General features: G+C 39.3%; 1 protein-coding gene across 2 annotated transcripts in view; it reads left to right on the top strand.

Annotated features, from left to right (window-relative positions):
- Window positions 1-26,327, top strand: part of LOC126100298 (phosphatidylinositol 4-kinase alpha) — a 198,853-nt gene that overhangs the window by 160,757 nt on the left and 11,769 nt on the right. For both annotated transcript variants that reach the window (XM_049910906.1, XM_049910905.1), the window contains 6 exons: window positions 4,458-4,578; window positions 6,244-6,387; window positions 6,554-6,683; window positions 8,025-8,202; window positions 19,155-19,280; window positions 26,093-26,215. In XM_049910906.1, the coding sequence (XP_049766863.1) occupies window positions 4,458-4,578; window positions 6,244-6,387; window positions 6,554-6,683; window positions 8,025-8,202; window positions 19,155-19,280; window positions 26,093-26,215 (822 nt within the window). The remainder of the gene's footprint in view (window positions 1-4,457; window positions 4,579-6,243; window positions 6,388-6,553; window positions 6,684-8,024; window positions 8,203-19,154; window positions 19,281-26,092; window positions 26,216-26,327) is intronic.

The raw sequence follows: 26,327 nt of genomic DNA, 5'->3' as shown, positions 1-26,327 counted from the left end.
TGTGTTAAATTGACTTGCCTTGCAATCAAGTTAGGTATACAAGCACAGAAAGAAATAATTATTTAGGCCTTACATCTAAATCAGTGGCATTCGACCTGATCCCTACCGCACACTAGAGGGCATTGCAGCCTTCAACGGGCAATAGGTGGTAAGACTTGTAAAAACATTTTCGTTACATTGTCATAAAAATTTGGTAAGTAATTATTATTATATGGTTTAACTTGCTGTAATTTTTCAAGTGAAACTATTTCCCTACTTCATAAATCACTATTACTGTATAACCAGTAGGCAGTTCGAAAATTTTCTTATTAGCCAAGATAAAAAAGTGAGTGGTGGGTACAAAAGGTTGTCTACCTTCAGATCAAAATCATTTTCCAAAACTTGTGTTTACGAAAGACCTCTAATTACACTCCTATTAAGGTTGTGCTGTACCTTTCTCGAAGCTCCTTGCCAGATCTCCTATGTGTTCAGGTCTTTTAATAGCTGTCCCTTTATTTCTACCCATCATTCTGACTTCTCTTACCTATTCTTACTCTAGTAAATCTTCTTCAACCATTTTCCTCTATTTTTTCTGCATTTACAAGCTTCTTAATTTAGACCACCAATCATGCCAGCCAATCCATGTCATCAAATGTCTGTGCATTTAATCTTGTTCCTCTCAAAGTAAACTCCACATTAGGAGAGACAATAGATGAGATACTGGACTCATATTTGGAAAGAGTGTGGTTCATCTCCCAGGTTTTCATTATGTCTGGTTTCCTGAAATTACTTCAGGCAAATGCTCAGATCATTACTTTACATATTCTGGGCTAACACATCATTGAGGAAAAAAATATTTCTTGCACAGATGTGTGTAATGAAGATAATATGTGTGGTGTCCATTCTAGAACCTCTTGCAGACAGTTCTATAAACAGTTAGACATACTGAAAACAGCCTCACAGTGAATTTACACTCATATGAAATTTGTTGTCAACCATTACAGCTTGAAGACAATAATAATATTCATAAATAAACACTAGATGGAGATATGGTTACACTGTTCATTCCTCATCCTTAGTGTGACACAGAAAAGAGTGAAGTATTTAATCATAAGAATCTTTGACCATTTACCCAGTGACATAAAGAAATTAATGGATAATGAAATTAGCTTCGAATGCAAACTGAAGCCATATTTGACTGCATAGACTTTCCTGGCATAATAATTCATGGTAGTCTCCTCCGGTTTGCTGCCAAACCCTAAAATCAGCATGACTCAGTATTTCGGCTATCCACCTGTGGAGCCACCTTCAGGAGAAATGCTACTGCTGGTGCTACTAGATCCCATTGAAAACTGATTCCAAGGCTAGAAATACTAACCCTATTTGAACCCCATACTGTGCACTGTGCCTGCATAGCTCACCACAGGTGTAACCCCCAAGACTGACCTTTTGGCATGGGTGTCAATGATGAATCCCTCTTATAGTCTGTTCTCAAGCACTCAGGCTGTCCACACCGAAGAATGTTTGATGCATGATAGTACAGGTTCCATGGCCTGCTAAGAGAAAACTCATTGTCTCTATTAATCAGGTTGCCTGCCAACCTAATTTCAGTTGCTACCTTATAAATACTGACCCAGAAACAGTACATACTGGCTACTATCACAGTTGCAACACATTTCATCCCATTTTCCTTGTTCAAACAATTTTCTGCTATCACTGATTTCTCAGACTGCTGTAACCCCATCTCACATACCTGTCCTGAACTATACGAATCCAATGGCCGATGTAAGTCATCCCAGTTTATTGAAGCGTTCTTCAAGTGTTACCAACAGCTGATAAATATTTGGAAAAAAATAATTTTTTGTGCCAATAGCTGTACAATTTTATTTATAATGAATAAATAAAATTTTACAGCTATTAACACAAAAAATTATTTTTTCCATCCCATATTGATATGGAATTTTGTATATGTCAGGCTCTGTAGCTCCCAAATCAACTTTGACAAACTCAAGTAGTGTCCTAATGTCAAATCTACTTAAAACTCTTCCATTCTTAAAGGATGTACCCCCAGCATAAGGAACAAAGATTAAAGATCTATGCTTCTCTTCATGCACTGCCATGGATGGTACAAACTCCATAGCCTGATGAATCTGCTTCTCCGAATATCTGTTTTCCTTAACCACAGACGCCAGGTGTGCAAGTTCCTGTGTCAGGCTATCTGTGTCGGAAATACGAGATACGTGAGAAAAGTAATGAGACTGATAACAGTGTGAGAGATCTGGCAACACTGTGTTGTTCTGCTTGTGTATACTAGTGTGTTCATCCCTTCCAGATGCTGAGTCCCTGTTTCAGCTCCATACAGTCATCACATGATTTTTGAGAGTGGTTTTTCACTGGCACAAATGATTTTTTGGAAGACCGAGAACATGTTGAAAATGAACCTCACTCAGGTACTTCAAAAACTGATGAAAATGTTGAATGTGTGCGTGCTCTTGAGAGGTCAGACCAAGGATAAGGATAATGGGTGACCTGTTAAACACTTTCACTGTACGTAAAATGTTGGCTGAAGTTTTGCCCATGCAAAAATATATAGCAAAATGGTGCCCAAAAATTTCATAAATGAGCAGAATATTGCTAATAACCATGGCTGGTTCATTCGCAAAGAATCCTGGATTTTTTAATATGATCCTGAGTCAAAGTGGCAAACTGAAGACTTGCACACTGAGACATCTCCTCAACTAAAAAAAGCTCAAACAAGCAAATCAAAGATTGAAACAATGCTGATCCGTTTTTTGACAGTAGGAATTTTGTGCATGATTTTTTTTTCCTCCAGAACAAGCTGTCAACCAAAACGTTTTACAAAGATGTCCAAGAAAGTCTGAGGAAAAGGGTGAATCGAGTGAGACAGGACATTACAGAAAAGTGGATTGTGTATCAGGACAATGCCCCAGAACATTCAAAAGAATGTGGCTGTTAAGTTTTAAAGGCCCTACCAGTTGAAGCCCTTCAGTGCTGTCTATCAGTTCAAGTCCTTCAGTGCTGCTGCCAAGACTGGGACCAGTGACTCTGCAAGTGTACAGCTGCCAAAGGAAACTACTTTGAATGGGATAGTATTGTTGTCTGAAAAAAATAAAAACTGTGGTAAATAAAAAATTAGTCTCATTACTTTTCTCGCACACCTCGTAGTGCATGCCCTTCATACCAAAGTTCGACTGAGTTGGAACAGTGGGTGGCAACTCTTTGCATACCTATAGATGATTACATTTCCCAGCCACGGCATCAGTTTTCAGTGTACTCATCAGCAGCAACAGCATCTCTCCTGAAGATGGAGGGCAGGTCGCTCACTGAAATATCAAGTCATGTTGATTTTAGTAACCACTAGCAAACCCTGTGAGACTACAGTGAAATAATATCTGCATGACAATTCCTTTTACTTCATAGTTAAGTATAAATCACTAACTGCATAAAAAAGAAAAGAAAAATTTAAGAAGTCATGTAAATAATCTGCTTCTTGTCACATTTTCCACTGAGATGAAGTACTGTAGTTAAAAAACTGACTCATTCCGTATCATAGCAAGAGGTTGGAGTTATGATACACAGAACATGATGATAACTTTTACAAGGCGCAGTTGATTTGCTATCTCATACTTGTCCCACTTGAGCTTGTGCTTAAGTTCTTTTGATCTTGATGGTATGTTAAAACTCTACCCCCTCCTTTCCATCCCAAAAGTAGAGAGTTTTGTAAGTTAGCAAACAATCATATCTGCTTTTCTTGTGCCACTTAGCTCTTTATTTTAAAATCAATTTTAAAAAAACAGTTCTGGATTACAAAACAGAAAATGTAATGAGTACATCATGACAGAAATTTGTGATTTGAACACAAATTGCCTACATATCATGATCAATACTGTCAACCATTTAGGCCATCACTGCAGGCCTATAGGATTTTCTGTTGTTTCCAGAAACTGCAATGAGAGTTGCCTGAGTGCCAGGACTCCTACCCCATGGGAAGTCCTCTGGTTTCTGTTCTTGGGAGTAGTAGGAAGGAAACATCAGTGATACTGAAACTGTGAATCAGTCTAGGAAGGCAGGCTCTGATGGCCTAAATGGTTAGAGCAGCAGCTTGCAAAAAGCAGTAGAGATGGGTTCAAATTGCTGAGCTGTAGAAAGTTTTATTTTATCTCAATGATTTTTATTGATGGCATATCTGTTGATTCTATTTATTTCATTTTAGAGAATATAATTCAGGTGTGTCAAGGAATATAGTATGTTGAAAGTACCATTAAAATATTGCAAATACATGTTTTTGTATTTCCTGTTTGAATATTGTTGTTAACAGTTATATTTATAACCGAATTTATGTTGTATCTTAGGACATAACCTTTTTTTCAGCTTCAAAAGAAATTTATAAAACCAGTTGAAGTGACTGACAACCATAGTTACAAAAATAAGTTACATTATTCTTGTTTTTATTACAGATGGGGTATGTGATAGAGTTTATCAAATACATTTCCAAAAAATCACAAGTTGTTGCACATCAGTTGATCTGGAACATGCAAACTAATATGTATGTTGATGAAGAAATGCAGCAGAAAGATCGTAAGTTCATCTTGTGCAATGAGCTTGTGTTTATATTTAAATTTACAAAATTTCTGGGAAACAAAATTGTTTGCGTTAAATCCCAAAAACTTCATCTTCTGTAAAACAATCTACACTAAACCAGAATAAATACAGCAGAATTCCTGTCATTGGCATATCATACAATAATATGCAGAAAGCAGGAAAGTGATAGAAACATCCCCTTGCAATTTATTTTGCTACCAGGTGGTTAACTCTGCTGTAGGCCACAGTTAGGGGTTTATGATTCAGATGTGTGGACAGCTCATTGGCGGTTGCATGTAAAATGCTGTGTATTAATTACAGTAGCATTAGCATATGATATGTCTGCTTCCACAGTTGGCACTGCCTCTTGACAGAATAAGAGTATAGCCTATTATGGGACTGAAGTAGGATGTGCTGGTTGGATTTATCGGAAAGGTCATGCACCTGCGTCTTCTACATGGGTAGCATTGATGTTGCAAGGGGGATCTATTGCATGAGAATTTTATAAATGGTGGAGTGGGCTCTCTTAATATGAGTATTTTCCTTGTTAAACAAATGTTCCATGTTTCATTGTGTACGTTGCTGTGGCTGATTTTGTGACTCGACTATATATGTCTTCCCCATTACTTGAGTAGAAGAATTGTATAGGTTTGGCCATACCTGATAAAATATTTATTTTGGAAATAGAAATTCCACAGCTGCACTAGTTTTTATTTTATTTATTTATATTCCTCTGTGTGTAATTAATTTCAAGGTCACACCCCAATCTCACCCAGGCTATCAGGGTAGACTCTTGAATTACCAGTAGTCACATCCAATTAAAATTACCTAGGAATTGCTGTGGAGTGTCTGATTCCAAATCAGATATTGTGTGTGTGTGTGTGTGTGTGTGTGTGTGTGTGTGTGTGTCTGCGTGCGCGTGTGTGTGTGTGATAGTTCATGTCATCATGTGTGTGAATTTCTGCTTCTGACCTGTGTAACAGCTTGAGCAAATTTTACACATTGTATTGCATAAAGCCTTGAATCTTATTACTTGGCTGATTTATTGCATAGAGTTTGAGATAATTTTTGCTACAGCTTGTAGGTCATGGAGAGTGGCACTTTTACTTCAAAAAATTGAAAATCCAGGATAAATGTAACTATATTATGAAAGGATAGTTGCTGCTCAGTATATAATGAAGATGTTGAGTCGCAGATAGGCACAACAAAAAGACTATCACAATAAGCTTTTGGCCAACAAGGCCTTTGTCAGAAATAGTCAACACACACACACACACACACACACACACACACACACAACACACACGTGCTAACACAAACACAGCTCACACACCTGACCACAGTCTATGGCAGCTGGAGCTACAGTGTGGCTTCAGCTGCCACAGACTATGTTTACTTAATGTGAAATGAGCAGTTTTATTATTTTTAGGAGGTGGTACCTACAAATGGAATCCTGGCTGCAGATTCAGAATTATATAACTCCCACAGCTTTTGAAAGTATGCATAAATTCTTGTAATGTACTGTGCCATTTATGCAGTAATGTAAATGATGTAGTAATTTCGTTATATGAATCAGTTTTTAATTTTCCCTTTTCAGTCTTTTTCTCATAATGTAAAAAGCACTTGATATTGAGCAAAGAATAATATTTCCATTTTTTGCAGCGACACTGTATGATATCCTCGATTCTTTAACAAAAAGTATTGTGTCCTCACTGTCTGGGCCTGCTAAACAGTTTTATGAACGAGAATTTGACTTTTTTGCAAAAATAACAAACATCTCAGGAGAAATCAGACCATTTCCTAAAGGTACAGTGAAAACTCATTACAATATCAGTAGCTCTGTAATCGAACAATCACTAACTTTTATATTGTTTTATTTTTTACACAGCTTTCGTTTGTGGTTTTTAGACAACTGTAAGAAAAGTCTTTTGAATATTCTGCGGAGTAGTTTATGTGTTTCCCATTGTTGCAGGCCCAGAACGTAAACGGGCTTGTCTGGAGGCACTTAGCAAGATAAAAGTGCAAGCAGGTTGTTACTTACCGTCAAACCCTGAGGCAATGGTGTTGGATATAGATTACAAAAGTGGTACACCAATGCAGAGGTTAGCTTTGTTTTGAAGACATCTGACCATTATAATGCCTGTAATACATACGCTTCAGGAAAAAAAAAATAGTACACCCTTTTAGAGGTTTCCAATTCACTCAAGATTAATTGTTGCAAACTGTGCATATGGAGTACATGAAATGATTACATTTACAGATCAATAGCACAAGCAGTTCTGATGTATCAGGTAGCGACCCTAGCTGAAACACCCATATTAGTATGTGGTGTAACCTCCACTGGCAGCAATGCAGGCCCTGACTCTGGCATCCAGTTGATCGTACAGATGGCAAAAACTGTTCTAAGTCGACCTGTTCATGTAGTTCTATAAGAGTTGTTGGTTGACGAGTTGCACAAATCACTTCTCATCCCATCATGTCCCACAAATGCTTGGTTGGAGACAAGTCTAGAGATTGTGTTGGCCAGAAAAGTTGCTACATGTCTTGCAGATCACAATGAGTTTCATGGGCAGTTTGTGGATGAGCATTATTCTGTTGGAATAACACATCATTGTCCTGTTGCCAGAGGGCAAAAAGAACAGGTCTAAGAACATTCTGCATGCACTGAGTGCTGGTTTGTGTTCCCTTCAGTAACATCAAAGGTGAACAAGAGTTGCAAGTTATCGCAACACAGACCATAAGACCTGTGGTGGAGCCAGTGTTTCTTCAGCCGAAGGACTGTACAAGGCAGCACTCACCAGGTCTATTTTGTATGTGCAAATGACCATCACTTGCTTGCAGGGAGAATCTGCTTTCAATGCTGAAGACCAAGACGTGCCATTCCATCTTCCAAGTGATCCTCTATTGGCACCAGTCAAGCTGTGCACATCTTTGCTGTGACATGAGTGGAAGACAGGCTAGAGACATTTGTGCCTGTAGTCACACTGCTAAGAATCGGTTCACAACAGTTCCTGTTGACATGTTTGAGCTCAGTAGCCCTCTTATCTGTGTTGTGGTAGCTGTATGATCCGGCACTGCTGCCCTTACAGTATGATGATTCTGGTGGGTGTCTGTGTTGCTTGGAGATCCAGAACCTCATCTATGGTTGTGAGAATGTTCACATGACCATTGATAACAGTGTGATTGCACAACTGATGCAGCATGTTCAACTTGTGTTGCAATTCCATTTCCCGCTCCCCTCTCCATTGTGGTGTATGGGCGTCATTGGATCAAAATCAACATCGCCTTTCCAGGTGTACTAATTTTTTTTGCAGTAATGTATTTGGGAAAACATTTGCATGGTATATTCTTCTACGTATTATGTATGAATTTGTATGTGATGTATACTATAGTGTGTTTTCAGCATGTAGCCACAGTACTAAAATGTTTTTCTTTTTTTCCAGTGCTGCGAAAGCTCCATATCTTGCACGTTTCCGTGTAAAACAGATGGGCATTAATGAGCTCGAGACTGCGGCAATGGAAGTCTCACAGCAACAGCTACAGTCACCACCATTACAAAGAGACTCATCTAATATTATTTCTGGTTTAGGAATTGAGAAGTGGCAAGCAGCAATTTTCAAGGTACTGAAAAGATATGTTGTGATTTAATTTTGACACTCAGCTATTTGTTCAGGCTCCAAGCATACAAAACTTGTTTCGGGTGATTCCAGTCTTGCTTGTGCTTGTAATGATGATATATTATAACTGTTGAGTAGCCAAATTTAGGATTGGTGCTTTAAGAACACCATTAGAATTTAGTGAACTACGCAGTGCCTTTTGGTTATTGGTCTATGATCACCAAGCTTGGCAGATGCCAGATTATCGTGTTTCCTTCTTTCACCTGTATTTTTTATACGTGCATGATAAGAACATCAGTGCCAAAACCAACTAGTATTGTGTTACCTTAGTACAGTTATTTTCTTTAATGTATTATATACTGTTTGCTTTACAGATGGGGGGATGATTTGTTAATTTTTGATGAAGTAAAACTGATTTTTCATATTGTACTATCCTCCTTTGTTTTGTGGGTGGCAGTACTACCTCTTCCTTCAATACTTATGTTTCCTCCATCTTTTTCCTATCTTTTTCCATACAAAATGAACTCTTCTTGTTCAAGGGACACTGCATTATTGAAGGTACCTTTAGTACCGGGTGGGAGGTTTTGCATGTTCCAGTGAAGTTGAGGGCTATGCCAGCGGTAGCGTAGCTACTGGCAGGGTCACCCAAGCCGGACAGGCCTCAACAGAGGAGCCAGACGAAATGTGTCCCACCTAGGGAAGAGGATCTCTATAGGTGTGGCGGGCCAACCCTCCTAGGGGAGTAAACTCTGATACCAAATACTGGTCCTCCAAGTTGGGGGTTGGGTCAATGGGCCAGGACCCTATTATCCACAAAAAAACTTCTACAAGCTCAAGAATCTAAAGTGGAGTCTCCGAAATCAGCTAGAAACACTTTACGATAATTAAGGAAAAGGACACTGAGAGTTGGTACATGGAACATTCAAAGCCTGACAAATAAACACAACAAAATAGAGAATGAAATTAGCCGACTGAAGGTGGATGAACTATGAATTTACTTTCAAAACCTTTTCTTAAGAATTTACTTTATTTACTAGCGATTCATCAAGAACATTAACACATTTAATCACACTATGTGAGTGTGGAAGTAGTTGCCAGTTGGTAACTGATGAAAACAAATTAAATTTCTTTCAACAAATGGAAATTTTATTCCTAAAAGCCCCCCCCCCCCTTTTTAAACAGATTTAAAATTATAATCAGAAAGCACTCTCTAAATATCAAGTTGCAATTTATTCAGAGACAGAAAGAACAAATTTTGACAGTATGAGCTTTCGGGCTGAGAACCTTGCTGCTCCTTTTTCACACAGCCGTAGTCACGATCGCTCACAACAACCTCTGAAAGACTACACTGGTGCAAATCTGCAACACACCAGGTTACTTTAAACCAAAAATTTTAACAACTCACACAAGCACATAAACTATGCACACAAGCACATAAACTATGCACCCCGTAGGAGGGACGGACAAAACACTAACATTAAAAAAATTAACTTGCCACCGAAGGTTCAACTTGATTCTAAAAAAAACTCTTACTGTGGAAGGGTGGCAACTTTATATACTAAAATGACCATTTAAATAAAAAAAAAACCATGAAATGCAGTCTTACATAAAATATACAAACATGCTCTACATTACACATATACCGCCTCTCAAGAGGATAGGCAAGATAAAAACATATTTCAGGGATTCAGCCGTTACACTTCAAGCAATAAATTCGTTAACACCAAATCCGACAAACATGACAGAGGCAGCTATTTAACTTATGGCAGATTGACAGGGAGATTACTGAAGAACCCGAACCGCAGGTTGCTCTAACCCTCCCCTACTTCGCAAGGGAGAAATGGACCACCCAATTCATAAATAACCACCTTCCCGCAGGTGGGCAAACTGAGAAGAATTGTGGGATGCCCCCAAAACAAAGTGGCTGGTGACCTCACCAAGAAAACAAGTAGAATTTACCAAGTAAATGAAACAATATATCTCTATAATAGAGGGAAACATTCCACGTGGGAAAAATATATTTAAAAAGAAAGATGATGAGACTTACCCAACAAAAGCGCTGGCAGGTCGATAGACACACAAATAAACACAAACATACACACAAAACTCAAGCTTTCGCAACAAACTGTTGCCTCATCAGGAAAGAGGGAAGGAGAGGGAAAGACGAAAGGATATGGGTTTTAAGGGAGAGGGTAAGGAGTCATTCCAATCCCGGGAGCGGAAAGACTTACCTTAGGGGGAAAAAAGGACAGGTATACACTCGCACACACACACATATCCATCCATACATACAAGACACAAGCAGACATTTGTAAAGGCAAAGAGTTTGAGCAGAGATGTCAGTCGGGACGGAAGTATAGAGGCAAAGATGATGTTGAAAGACAGGTGAGGTATGAGCGGCGGCAAATTGAAATTAGGAATTAGCGGAGATTGAGGCCTGGCGGATAGCGAGAAGAGAGGATATGCTGAAGGGCAAGTTCCCATCTCCGGAGTTCTGACAGGTTGGTGTTAGTGGGAAGTATCCAGATAACCCGGACGGTGTAACACTGTGCCAAGATGTGCTGGCCGTGCACCAAGGCATGTTTAGCCCCAGGGTGATCCTCATTACCAACAAACACTGTCTGCCTGTGTCCATTCATGCGAATGGACAGTTTGTTGCTGGTCATTCCCACATAGAACGCTTCACAGTGTAGGCAGGTCAGTTGGTAAATCACGTGGGTGCTTTCACACGTGGCTCTGCCTTTGATCGTGTACACCTTCCGGGTTACAGGACTGGAATAGGTGGTGGTGGGAGGGTGCATGGGACAGGTTTTACACCGGGGGCGGTTACAGGGGTAGGAGCCAGAGGGTAGGGAAGGTGGTTTGGGGATTTCATAGGGATGAACTAAGAGGTTACGAAGGTTAGGTGGACGGCGGAAAGACACTCTTGGTGGAGTGGGGAGGATTTCATGAAGGATGGATCTCATTTCAGGGCAGGATTTGAGGAAGTCGTATCCCTGCTGGAGAGCCACATTCAGAATCTGATCCAGTCCCGGAAAGTATCCTGTCACAAGTGGGGCACTTTTGGGGTTCTTCTGTGGAAGGTTCCGGGTTTGAGGAGATGAGGAAGTGGCTCTGGTTATTTGCTTCTGTACCAGGTCGGGAGGGTAGTTACGGGATGCAAAAGCTGTTTTCAGGTTGTTGGTGTAATGGTTCAAGGATTCTGGACTGGAGCAGATTCGTTTGCCACGAAGACCTAGGCTGTAGGGAAGGGACCGTTTGATGTGGAATGGGTGGCAGCTGTCATAATGGAGGTACTGTTGCTTGTTGGTGGGTTTGATGTGGACGGACGTGTGAAGCTGGCCATTGGACAGGTGGAGGTCCACGTCAAGGAAAGTGGCATGGGATTTAGAGTAGGACCAGGTGAATCTGATGGAACCAAAGGAGTTGAGGTTGGAGAGGAAATTCTGGAGTTCTTCTTCACTGTGAGTCCAGATCATGAAAATGTCATCAATAAATCTGTACCAAACTTTGGGTTGGCAGGCCTGGGTAACCAAGAAGGCTTCCTCTAAGCGACCCATGAATAGGTTGGCGTACGAGGGGGCCATCCTGGTACCCATGGCTGTTCCCTTTAATTGTTGGTATGTCTGGCCTTCAAAAGTGAAGAAGTTGTGGGTCAGGATGAAGCTGGCTAAGGTAATGAGGAAAGAGGTTTTAGGTAGGGCGGCAGGTGATCGGCGTGAAAGGAAGTGCTCCATCGCAGCGAGGCCCTGGACATGCGGAATATTTGTGTATAAGGAAGTGGCATCAATGGTTACAAGGATGGTTTCCGGGGGTAACAGACTGGGTAGGGATTCCAGGCGTTCGAGAAAGTGGTTGGTGTCTTTGATGAAGGATGGGAGACTGCAAGTAATGGGTTGAAGGTGTTGATCTACGTAGGCGGAGATGCGTTCTGTGGGGGCTTGGTAACCAGCTACAATGGGACGGCCGGGATGATTGGGTTTGTGAATTTTGGGAAGAAGGTAGAAGGTGGGGGTGCGGGGTGTTGGTGGGGTCAGGAGGTTGATGGAGTTGACAGCTGCCACCCATTCCACATCAAACGGTCCCTTCCCTACAGCCTAGGTCTTCGTGGCAAACGAATCTGCTCCAGTCCGGAATCCTTGAACCATTACACCAACAACCTGAAAACAGCTTTTGCATCCCGTAACTACCCTCCCGACCTGGTACAGAAGCAAATAACCAGAGCCACTTCCTCATCTCCTCAAACCCGGAACCTTCCACAGAAGAACCCCAAAAGTGCCCCACTTGTGACAGGATACTTTCCGGGACTGGATCAGATTCTGAATGTGGCTCTCCAGCAGGGATACGACTTCCTCAAATCCTGCCCTGAAATGAGATCCATCCTTCATGAAATCCTCCCCACTCCACCAAGAGTGTCTTTCCGCCGTCCACCTAACCTTCGTAACCTCTTAGTTCATCCCTATGAAATCCCCAAACCACCTTCCCTACCCTCTGGCTCCTACCCCTGTAACCGCCCCCGGTGTAAAACCTGTCCCATGCACCCTCCCACCACCACCTATTCCAGTCCTGTAACCCGGAAGGTGTACACGATCAAAGGCAGAGCCACGTGTGAAAGCACCCACGTGATTTACCAACTGACCTGCCTACACTGTGAAGCGTTCTATGTGGGAATGACCAGCAACAAACTGTCCATTCGCATGAATGGACACAGGCAGACAGTGTTTGTTGGTAATGAGGATCACCCTGTGGCTAAACATGCCTTGGTGCACGGCCAGCACATCTTGGCACAGTGTTACACCGTCCGGGTTATCTGGATACTTCCCACTAACACCAACCTGTCAGAACTCCTGAGATGGGAACTTGCCCTTCAGCATATCCTCTCTTCTCGCTATCCGCCAGGCCTCAATCTCCGCTAATTCCTAATTTCAATTTGCCGCCGCTCATACCTCACCTGTCTTTCAACATCATCTTTGCCTCTATACTTCCGTCCCGACTGACATCTCTGCTCAAACTCTTTGCCTTTACAAATGTCTGCTTGTGTCTTGTATGTATGGATGGATATGTGTGTGTGTGCGAGTGTATACCTGTCCTTTTTTCCCCCTAAGGTAAGTCTTTCCGCTCCCGGGATTGGAATGACTCCTTACCCTCTCCCTTAAAACCCATATCCTTTCGTCTTTCCCTCTCCTTCCCTCTTTCCTGATGAGGCAACAGTTTGTTGCGAAAGCTTGAGTTTTGTGTGTATGTTTGTGTTTATTTGTGTGTCTATCGACCTGCCAGCGCTTTTGTTGGGTAAGTCTCATCATCTTTCTTTTTAAATATAAACAATATATCTCCAATCACTTAACTTGTAATAAACTGCAATTTCTGGCGAAGACCTGGCACAGCACCCCCAACGCTCTCCCGAACTGCCAGCCGCTTCAACGGACGCAGGAAAGCGCGCCGATCTCCCATTTCATGGTGTCACAGCTCGCACCGACCAGCTCGATGTCGTGGGTTGCCTCCTGTTGCTCTCATGTCTACTGTGAAGCCACTACCCCTCGCTATACGGCGTGGCCCACTGGACTCACGTGGCGACCTCACATGCGCCGATGCTCAAGACGGACACGTCATCTTATGTCTCAGTGCGCGACCTACCAACCGATTGATCCAACCGCCAATGACCGTTGCCCGAGCAACTCGAGCAGACTGGCGGCCTAACGCGCAGACTCAGATGCAGGAACTCAGCCCTGACTGGGTGACCACTAGCTGAGTTCTGTTACTGGTGGAGTGGCAAGACTCTAATTTGCCGGATTTAAAGTTTGATCCAAACGACAGACATACTAGCTCTCCGACGACAGACAGACACTAACTGCCACACAAATGTGAACAAGAGACAGACCAGCACCTGGTGATGTGAGACTGACCCAGACTCACTTTGACTGACCTTTAAATGCACGTGAACAGGGAACCTTTCCCCTTTTCCACCAGAGGGAGACACCAAAGCTGCGATTGCCACAGCGGTGCCGCCACCAGAAACAGTGGGCGACTGCTTCACACAACGTGCTGCGGCGCGCTCTTCGAAACAGCAATTTTTTCCGCAGCTCAGTGGACATAATTAATCTTTCAGAAACAAAAAAGAAGGGACAAGGTAATGAGAAATTTGGAAATTTCACCCATTTTTGGTCTGGAGTTGATAAACATAAATGAGCAAAAGCAGGCGTTTCCATTCCAATTAACAAAGCTCTGAGCACTTACATCAAGGACTATGCATTTTTATGTGAAAGGATTTTCACTATTACCATCAAGTTAATATGGCATTCATATAGTTATAATAGGGGTGTGTGCACCAAACGACGATGCAGCACAGCAAACCAAAGTCCATTTCTACCAGAAATTAGACCATCTACTCAATCAAGTCAAAAAGCACCAAAATGTAATAATAGCAGGAGATTTTTATGTGAGGGTTGGCTTACAAGTAAATGATGCAGTAGTTGGAAGATAATGGAGAAAATGTCATTAATAGTTCTGGAGAAAATCTTGTAGAATTCTGTAACCAATATGACTTGAAAATTCTGAACACACACAATTCACATAAAGATATCCACAGATATACATGGGGGAGACCCTCATTACAGCACAAATCAATAATTGATTACATCATTACCAAGCAACGGCCAAAAATGGTAGTTCAAGTCTGTAGAGTCATGTGGGGGACAACTGTTGGTCTGATCACTACTTAGTTTTAGCGAAGTTGACATACCCATTTAGGAGAAAAACATAAACAACTGGACAAGTGGCTGACCACAGCAGTCATGAGAAATTAAAGCAGGCAAGGTATAAGTTCTTTCTCCGGAAGCAGTTCAGTATCAAGGATTTATTTCAGCATAGCTTAGAAAATGAACTTAAAGTGATTCCAGAAGATGACAGTGTTGAAGTAGGATGTGAAAATATTAAAACAGAACTTAAAAAAATTTCTCTGGAGGTACTAGGGACTGAGAGTAAGAGTCTAGGTAACGGGGGTTCTCCATGGATATCTGATGCCCTGAAGATGTTGATTAGGGAAAAGAAAAATCTCTACAGAAAATGGTTATAAACTAAATCACTACAGGACAGGCAAAACTACCAGGCAACAAATTGCGAATTAAGAAACAGAATTAAATTAGAAAAAAACAATATGTGGGAACAGAATTGTGGAGGACTATTACCAGTATGAAGAAAATACAAGTAAACAAAGCAGTAGACAATCTAATTCCTTAAAAGGAATGGAAAAAGCATTATGGAGACCTTTTAACTGAAGATAGGCCATATTACACACAAGGGAATGAAGAGAAGATGGAAGTAACTGATCTAAATACAAACATTACAATAAAGGAAGTGAATTGTGCATTAATTAAAATGAAGACTGGCCAATCGCCTGGTCCAAGAAACATTTCTGTTGAATTATTGAAGGCTGGAGGAAGATATCAGAAGAAACGAATAACCTGCCTGATGAAAATCTGTTGTAAATTCCCTCAGAATGGAAAAAGTCGTATATGCTTTCTATTTTCAAGAAAGGGAATAGAAAAGACACAAACTGCTGTAGAGGCATTAATGTCAACTGTACAATGAGCTGCTTATTTGGCAAGATAATGTTTGAAAAAATAAGACAAAATGTTGGCCACCATATTGGGGAAGACCAGAGCGAGTTTAGGCAGAACAGATCATGCACAGACAACCTATTTATTTTACAACAACTAATGGAGAAATTTATAGCAGTAGGGAATGAGCTACACATTGTAGATTTAGCAAAAGCTTACAATACAGTCCCTAGATCTAAGCTGTGGGAAGCTGTGAAATATATAGGTATGGGTGACCACCTTTTACGAATTAATATTGAAATGTACAGAGATAATGTGTATAGATTGAACGAGGTTCAAAGTTACCAGAACCTATTAATGTCACTAAAGGTTTGCAACAAGGCTGCAGTATGTCATCCATCTTGTTCAATTTATATGTAGAAGTGGCTCTCCAAAATTGGAAGAGCAGCTGCAGCGGAATGGGAATCACTGTCACTGATGTACAAATATTATCGTTAAGTTTTTCTGACAATCAAGCTATTATAGCACCAGATGATTATGACCTTGAGTTCATGATACGACGATTATATCAGGAATACAACAGGTGAGGACTACAAATGATTCTAACAGAAACAGAGTATCTGGTGGTGAATAGTGATGCTAAATTTGAAGTACTCATCAGTGACAAAGCAGTAATGAGACAGGTAGAGAAATTTAAATATCTCGGGGCACATATGATAAAAATGGATTGGGCCATATAGGAGTAAAATATAGAATACAGCAAAGCAGAACAGTGTTAGGGTGTATGAATTCTTTTTGGTGGGATAAGAATATTTCCAACAGCAATAAGAAAAGAGTAGGTAAGATAATAGTTGAATCAGTGCTGTGTTATGGATCAGAACTATGGATCTTAAATACGGATCTCAAAAGAAGATTAATAGCTGTGTAAATGGATTATTTGCATAGGAGTGCCAGAATATGAAGAATCGAAAGAAAAAGTAATTGTGAAGTAAGAGCTACAATGACGGCAAATGATACAGTGATTGATAGAAAATCATTAAAATGGTATGGACATATGATGAGAATGCCAGATCATCAGTGGCCAAAAAAGGTTTATGAATGGAAACCACCCAGCAGACGTAAGTGCAGAAGACCACGACATTCGTGGACAGACCACATAAATGGAGTAATGGAACATCACAGCATCAACAAGGAAGATGCGCTGGATAAAGAGGCTTGGCGGAGGATAACAGGAATACAGGAATACAGCAAGATGATGTTATTAATTAATCTTTGAATATAATAGAGGGAAACATTCCACGTGGGAAAAATATCTCTAAAAACAAAGATGATGTAACTTACCAAACGAAAGTGTTGGTATGTTGATAGTCACACAAATAAACAAAAACACACACACAGAATTCAAGCTTTCGCAACCCACAGTTGCTTCATCAGGAAAGAGGGAAGGAGAGGGAAAGATGAAAGGACACACACACATATCCATCCACATGTGTGTGTGTGCGAGTGTATACCTGTCCCTTTTTCCCCCTAAGGTAAGTCTTTCCGCTCCCAGGATTGGAATGACTCCTTACCGTCTCCCTTAAAACCCACATCCTTTCGTCTTTCCCTCTCCTTCCCTCTTTCCTGATGAAGCAACCGTGGGTTGCGAAAGCTTGAATTTTGTGTATGTGTTTTTGTTTATTTGTGTGTCTATCAACATACCAACGCTTTCGTTTGGTAAGTTACATCATCTTTGTTTTTAGATATATTAATTAATCTTTGTATTGATTAATCCTGTAATAATAATAAATGAACTCTTGTTCCAAAAGTTGGTGTTTTAACAGCATTTGTTAAGTTTCTTGATGTGCAGCTCTTATATAAACCGAGCTCTTAGTTTCCCTTACATAATTTTCATTTAATATTGATTGTTGTTTTGAGATAGAGGCAAGATGTAACATCAATAACCTGCTTGCATTTTCCTCTTTCACTGCTACAGATGTGCTCTCTGCATTCCATACTAAGAGCGACTTTTGTTATGCCTGTGCTGAGAGATGGCATTCTGGTCGACATGGAATACTTATCACCCAATTTTTCAAAAGCTATTAGGTGAACAAATTTGATTTTTGCACATCTTACAGACTGATATTGTCACTCATTAAAAAACTGAATTTCTTTTTGTTATTAGTCATACTTACTACTGCACTGTGTCAAATTAAGTAAAACACTGTGTGAAATTAAAGAGTTCATAGAGATAAAAACACATTGCATAAACTTTGTGAATGGTTGATTTGAGGTCATACGTGACAGTGATAAGATATCTTTATTTTATTTAAAATTGAGAACAGAACAATATCTCCTTTTGTTATTGGGTTTTATATCCAACAGATTGTCACGTGCAATGTGCCCATTCACATCCTTTCACATTGCAATTCATGTGGTGATAACAATCGTATCTCGTAAATGATTCACAATATTGAAACGTTTTTTTTTTTTTTTTTTTTTTTTTCAAATGATAGCATGCAATGAGGCATTGCATGTTGCATGCTAAATATATGAAACTTTTTTATTTTCTGAGATATGGAAGTAACTCATCTGCAGCAGTGAGAGGTCAGCAGCTCAGGGCACATACAGATGTCGGTAGCACTATAGGAAAACCCAAGTGTGGTGCATATATGTGTCTGTAGCATCTGGGGAGCAGTGTAGCAGGATATGCATACACATTCACAGCAGCAAAATGGTTAAACACAATTTCAGTATTTGTTCCATGTGAGGTAGCATAGTCATCAATGCTACGGGCTCATGTTTGGGAAAAGTGGGATTAAAATTTCCTTACTTCAATTTCTCTGCAGCTATGGTTACTTTCAGAAGGCCATGGCAGGCTCCTTCCCCTGCAAATATCAACTTGTTTTCAATAACCCCAGTATCGATGAGATGTTAAACTGTTTAACATTGCTTTCCTTCATGGTACATGCTCTTAGGAAATATGCATGGTGCCCAAAAACTAAACTACATAATAAGGCATAGTGCTTACATTTAGTTACAGTCTGTTATAGGATAACCGAAAGGACATGTATGCTCAACGTTATCACAGACAGGGAGTACGTGAGTGACTATTACATTTTTTATTTGCTATGCTCTTTCAAATTCTTGTGAATGGATTGCTTACTCAGTTCTAAGAATCTGAGAGTGAGTTGTTTCACTTTTTCCTTTCTAAGTTGGTGTAGTCATTTTCTTCCACTTGGGGGGAGTATAAATGCAGCAAAAGTGATATAGCATGTTTATGTTAAGATTTATATTCCTACAGTGTCCATTGGGCCTGGGGTTGAAGACTTTAATTGAAAAAGGAAACTAGAGTAAAGTTTTAGCTTAAAAACAGTGTCAAACCATAAAAAATGTACCAATACAACATTTTTATTTTCAGGTTGGAGATGATGTACGTCAAGACATGCTAGCCCTGCAGGTTATTGGAATATTCAAAAATATTTTCCAGCAGGTTGGACTGGATCTGTACCTCTTCCCATATCGAGTTGTTGCCACAGCACCTGGAGTAAGTGTTGGTGACCCACGTAAATCATTTTGTAGACTTTATTATACATCCTAAGTTTCAAAAAAATGCAGAAACATGGGCAAGCAACAGAGAAAAATCTCGTATATATTTTTAGCATTTTCTTCTTGATAATAGTAATACATAAATTTTTATGATGATGCTAAACATTGACAACATTTCTGTTTTTTATTAGGTTTTCATGTAGAACTAAACCAACTAGGTCTTACTCCTCATATTCTATTGACCAACTTATGGTCCACTTTATACATCACTTTCCTTCTAGAATGAAGATCCTCAAAAGACGGATGGCTTCTTCAATATTTTTTACGACTTTCTGTACTCTCTTCTTCTTTGTCTTTGTGTGAAGGTTTTTTTGAGTAGTGTAAAACTACTTATAACTATTTCTTTCCTCATCCTGATAGAGCCCTTTAATCCACTGTGATAACCGTAAAGGATGAATCTACTGAAACATACTGAACACTTAACAGACTGATAACTTCATTTTATTGTTCTTTACAAAATTCCTTTGAAGTATATAAAATCAAACAATGGAAATTCCAGGATAGGATGATGACAATATTATGAAACGGATAGTTGCTATTCACCACATCGCGGAGTGCTGTGTCACACACCCACACACACACACACACACACACACACATTGTCTGTTTGCCAAGGCCTTACTCGTGTGTGTGTGTGTGTGTGTGTGTGTGTGTGTGTGTGTGTGTGTGTAAAAGCTTGCTTGTATGACAGTCTTTTTGTTGTTTCTACCTATGGCTCAGCATCTCCACTACATGTTAAATAACAACTATCCTTTTTGTAATAGTGTCGTTATTTGAAATATATAATATAGTTATAAATAGTTGGAAAGACTATGCTTTCTAACAAAGAGAAATTAGAATAACTGTAACAGATTAAAGTGAGAAACAGATCTTTAGTGTTCAATTTTTCATTAAGGACTGAGGGCAAACAGAGATGCTTTGACATATATTCTGTGCAGATAATGCTCCATATTGTTTAAGTGTTTGAAAAAGGACTTGTATAATGACTAGCAGTCAATTGTGATAAAAGGAAAACAGGGGGAGATCTCCAATGCGACATGCTGCATGCCACTGATTTATGAGTACATACCGTACTCTGGGGTGAATAGGGACAACTTTGGTATTTCTTAGCAATAAATTGTTATATTGTGTAACACTGCTCAGGTTGTCCATGCCTATAATGAAAATCTGCTCTCCCTTTTCCTTTTTTGAATATACAGGTGCTTCAAAATGAATATACAGGTTTTATATCTTTGTAACATTTATTAAACTTAACTTACAATTACAAATAATACATCAAATGAAAAAGCAACTATAACAGTTTTCCTTAAAAGTGTTCAATGTGAGCACCATCATCAGACATCGAGTCGATAGGCAAGTTTTTCCATAACCTTGGTCACTGTGTCTATAGTAATTGTTGCAACAGTGCTGTTTCTGAAGTCAGATAGATCACCTGGTAGCGGAGACATACACATCAACCTTTATGAACCCCCAAAGGCAAAAATAGCATGGGGTCAGATCGTGTGTGACCATGAAGATCATATAAAACTAGCTCTGTCATCCAATACCTTGCGGTCAGCCCACTGGTCGGGTACAACACAGTTTAGCCAGTCACATGCTGAGTTATGCCAGTGAGATGGCACACCATTTTGCTGCTGATAAACACCAATTACAGTTGCTTCGCCAAAAAAACCGAGAGGAGTCTCATTGCAACTGTACCATCTCGTGAGGATTTGCTTACCCCCAGATACACACATTGTGTGTGTTCACATTTCCATTTAGGTGAAATGTCGATTCACCACTGAAGACAACACAATCCAGAAAATTTTCATCTCATGCAGCAAAATTTCATTTGCGAAGCTGGCATGTGTAAACCATAGTATGTAGGCTTTAGAGCTTATAACAACTGCGAACGACAAGGCCAAACTGATTTCTTGGGACTATGCGTGATAGACTCTCACTTGTTCAAGATGTTTTAATTCATTCTTGGTCATTCCATACTCTTCCCTTTACACATAAGTATACAAACAAATCTGTTTGAGTTGCTCTTTCATTTGATGTGTTATTTATAACCTGTATATTCATTTTGAAACACCCTGTATATATGTTCTGTTTGTATCAATACTCCCCTCATGGTTGGGGTGATATGGAACTGGTATTTATTTTGATATAAATGTGATGTAAAGTCATGCAGAAGGCTGGCAATCACTATTATAATAATCAGTAGTTGTGCATTCAGGCTGACTAGGTCACAATGGTAAAAGTCAAACATCGGGCAAAGAATGACTTTATTGCTCATATGATGCATTTTGGAATTTATCCATCATCAGAGATCTACAAAAAATCAGATAAAAAAGTGTTTTATTACATAGTAATACTTGGCTATAGCATTCCACTTTGATTGAAAAACACCCGGCACAAACTATGCTACATGTACCCAGGAGCTATTGCCGCATGTGGATATATATTTCCAGTTGTACATGAAACAAAAATTCATGGATTACTGACTTAACTCTGCAGAGCACAGAACAAGAAAACATTTTTGCTGCCAGGTGACATTACAAAATGTATATTGGCACCAGGATGCAACAACTAGTGTACTGTTGTTACAGTGTGACAGATTACCGTGAACCAACTTATTCTAAAATAGATATTTTCTTTATATAAATGACACTGACTTCACAGTGATACAAAGTAAATGATACAGAGTTACACAAAATATTTGTTAAGTCCACTAGAGTAACACTCGCTCCATTACCTTCCACTGATGCTGTCAGCTCATCAAAGAAAGTTTTGATAATTGATGGGGGACACTTTTGCTTGGCTCCTTTAGACACAAGTGTTTAGAGAGTTTAGCTTTGTATCTAGTCAGGAAGCCAAGTGCCCACTCATATCTGGGCATGTTGTCTTTAAATTTAATTAAATACATGCTCTCTCTGAGCAAGTGACATTTTATGAAGCAATGGAAGTGGAAGGCACTCCAAGGATAGCCTTAAATTATAAGGCATTCAACAAGATTTACTTCAAGATTTTTAGAAAGCCAAGTTTCACTACCTTTATTCTTGAACTCAGTATTCCCACCAGGAATATCTTTTGATTGCCACATGTAACAGTGTGGGGCTCACTTAGAAATTTCAGTTTTTTTCCTGATTTACTTTTGAACATTCCATATGCAACTGTTTGAACAACCTGCATTACCATCACCTCATCAACAGTACAATGTACACTTGAGTGAGGATTTCCTTTTGTATGTCCTAGGCATCATGAATCACCTGGAGAGATGTTAACATTGAGGTTAGGTTAACAAATGAGTAAACAAAATTGTTAAAAATAGATATTTTTAAGAAAAATGTGCTACCAGTAGGTACTTACGGTATTTTTTGTCCTGTCTATCATGCCGATATAACTACACAACATTACTTAAAAAAACATATTAAATGATTGCTTTCAGAATGAAGCTAACTATATGTTTGTTATGTGCAAATACACTGGACTGAGAATATTAATTCAATAACAGGCGAATCTTGGAAACCCACACGGTTTTAAGAGGTAATAAAATTCTGTGCAGATTATCAGCTCAGTATAACATCTGCCAACATGACAAATATAAAGACACAATTTTGGTGCCAAAAAATCTTGTAGACAACAGATTTTCCATCATTACTTCACTATTCACAACACCTTAGACAATACACAAATGATTTGTTTCATTTAATTACTTTGTCCCAACTTTTGTCTACAGTCACCTTCATGCCCCTATTCACTCTATTTTATGGTATTTGTCCTCAAAATCATTCTGGGACAAGACATACACATGATGATGCATAAAACATGCAGTATATCTCAAAGTGGTACAAAGATTGGCAACTTGCTTGAAATGACAAAAAATATAAAATGATGCACTTCACAAAATGAAAAATGTTGTATGCTACCACTATAGTCCCAGTGAGTCACAGTTGGAATTGGTCACTCACACAAATACTTTGGTTTAACATTTTATACATATATGAAATGGAACCATCACATAGGCTCGTTCATAGGTAAAGCAGATGGCAGACTTCAGTTCATTGGTAGAATACTAGGGAAACACAATTTGTGTACAAAGACATAGCTAAAAATTACTCGTGCAACCCATCCTAGAACGTTACCCAAGTGTGTTTGGGTCATGTACAAAGTAGGACTAATATGGGATATTGAATATATACAGAAAAGGGCATTACAAATGGTCACATGTATGTTTGGCCTATGGGTAAGTGAAGAAACTGAACTGGCACACACTTGAAGGTAGACATACACTACCCTAAGAAAGCCTACTCACAAAGTTTCAAGAAATGGTCTTCACTGATTGCTTTAGAAATTTACTGCAGTCCCCTATGATCTCCCCTACAAGGACAGTGAGGTCAATATTAGTTTAATTACAACATGCACAGAAGCATTTCAGCATTCATTGTTTCCATGTTCCATTTGGGAAGGGAATAGGGAAAAGCCCTAATAACTGGTACAACCATCTGCCATGCATCTCACAGTTGTTTGCAGAGTGTAGATGTAAATGTAGGTGTAGATATGATACTGAACAAGTCATAGTATGATGTGACTGGAATTTACATAACATGATTTTACATAAGTATTATTAATTATAATGTAGTTTTAGTTTCACAGCCAGCTCACGCATATACAAAACAAATGCCTGGTTGCCATAGTCACATATTACAACTCATTACGAAGATATTAAAATTTCACATTTCCTCCCCCCTCCCTCTCTCTCTCCCTCCCCCCTCCCTCCCTCCCTCCCTCCCTCCCTCCCTCCCTCCCTCCCTCCCTCCCTCCCTCCCTCCCCTTCCCCCCTCCCCCTGATGCACACACACACACACACACACACACACACACACACACACACACACACACTTATTTAAAGTATAGCACACAGTTGGTGCAGTTGCATATGGTGTTATTTTACATTAGCATTTATTTATTTTACAGAAATAATTCCTGCAATTGATTTCATGCTTTTTTTTTCACATATATATGACCCAAAAATTCATATACAGCGTAAAAGCTATGATAAAGCAAAAAAGTTTCCAGATTCCTATTAAAGAAAGATACTTCATATTTTTTGCTTCTGATGGCAGGCTGTTGGCAAGTCGAATGCCTTCGTTAAATGGAGAATTTTTAAAGCCAGAGATACACATTCTCTGAAAATGAAGTTTCATTTCCTTTCTTGCACTGTGATTATCATTATTCACATTTTTACAAACTGACATATTTATAATATATAGGCTTTTATAATATGTAGATACTGCCAACAGTGATTTTTGGAAGAGAGGTTTGCAGTTGTCATTTGGCTTTGTGCTGTTAATTACATTCACAGTCATCTTCTGAGTGTGAAGAATGCTGAAGCTGTGTGTAGAGCCTGTCTTGTGTGGTATGCAAGGAAGTGCAAGACACAGCACACTTCATTCAGCTTACTGTTAGTTTTGCTGGTGTATGTCAGCTATTTTAAGTTGATCTGGATACACAGGCCTAAAAATCTTGTCTGATGCAAGTGATATTACAGAGCCATGTATTTTCATATTGGGCATACATTTATTGAATATCAGATGAAACTTCAGGAAGGTGGTTTTCTTTGTGGTGAGTATCAGGTTATTTCTATCGAAACAGTCATTCTCCCTGACTCACCTGTACCTTCAGTTGTGACCCCTTGGAGCTCATGAGCATTTTTGCTGCTAAGGAGGATACTGGTATTATCTGCAAAGAGCGGACTGGTATTGGCATTGGTGTTCAGGGATAAATTACTTATTATAAAGGAACAGAATTGGTCCAAGAATTGTATCCTGACACCTTCTGCAATATCTCTATAGTCATAGCAGTAAGTTCCCACATGCCCTTGATCATTTTTTGTTATTGCTACTTTCTGTTTCCTGTTTGTAAATATAAGCTGAACCAGTTCAGAAGGGTGCCTCTGATGTCATAGGACTGCAGTTTGTATATTGTAATTTTGTGGTCTATGACATAAAATGCCTTTGAAAATATGGGAAGATCCCAACTGCTTTTTGTTTTTTATCTAGAGCATCTAAGGTGGAGTGTATGTAATTGTACATGTAGCAGTCATTTTTTATTCTTCCATGAGCCATGCTGAGCAACAGAGAGGATTGGATCCCTTTCCAGAAAATTAATTAATCTTTGATAAATTAATGTTTGCAGAAGTTTATGAAACACAGAGAACAGTGATAATGTTGTGTAATTTTCTACATTATTTTTCTCACCGTTCTTATAGATTTGGATAATATTTTGTTGCAATTTGATGTCATTCTGACCAGTGCTGTTATTTCTACAGTTGTTTGGAAGTTTAATTATAATCACCCTGTATATTTGTAATTTCTTGTGACTTAGTGATTCCCATTGTAAACATGGAGATAATGAAGAAATAATTTGAGAGCTGGGATATGAACCAGGTAACTGAAACAGAACCCCTTTTCTGTAAAATGGGCAAGCCACTTTCAAATATCTTTCTTTTTCCCCCTTTTCAATTGATAATATTTTTCTAGAAGCTGCACATTTGAGTACTATCACAACTACTTTTCCTTCCCCCTCCTAACCAGACAGGCAGCCTCAGCCTTTATACTCAGAATTATCTGCTCCATCCATTTTTTTTTTCTAATCTACGTTGCATAAGCTTATGATACAATTTAGACATCTTTTGTGTGTGTGTTGTCATGGTTATGAAGAACAAGATTAGCTTGGTTCTTGATATTTGAACTTTTTTTTTTTCAGTGTGGTGTTATTGAGTGTGTGCCCAACGCCAAATCAAGAGATCAGCTTGGGCGGCAGACTGATTTTGGAATGTATGAATATTTCATTAAGACCTATGGTGATGAAAAAACAAAGGAATTTCAGGTAATTTTCTGTCTTCCCCTTTACATTAAAAATTGTGGTGATAAAATACCAAAGGAATTTATACATTTACATCTGCACGTCACAAAACGTACAATGGCATATAGTGTACCAT

This window comes from Schistocerca cancellata, chromosome 9 (genome assembly GCF_023864275.1).
Source record: "Schistocerca cancellata isolate TAMUIC-IGC-003103 chromosome 9, iqSchCanc2.1, whole genome shotgun sequence".
NCBI lineage: Eukaryota > Metazoa > Arthropoda > Insecta > Orthoptera > Acrididae > Schistocerca > Schistocerca cancellata.
Note: the sequence above shows the minus strand (reverse complement) of the source record. Positions and strands in the feature narration are given on the sequence as shown.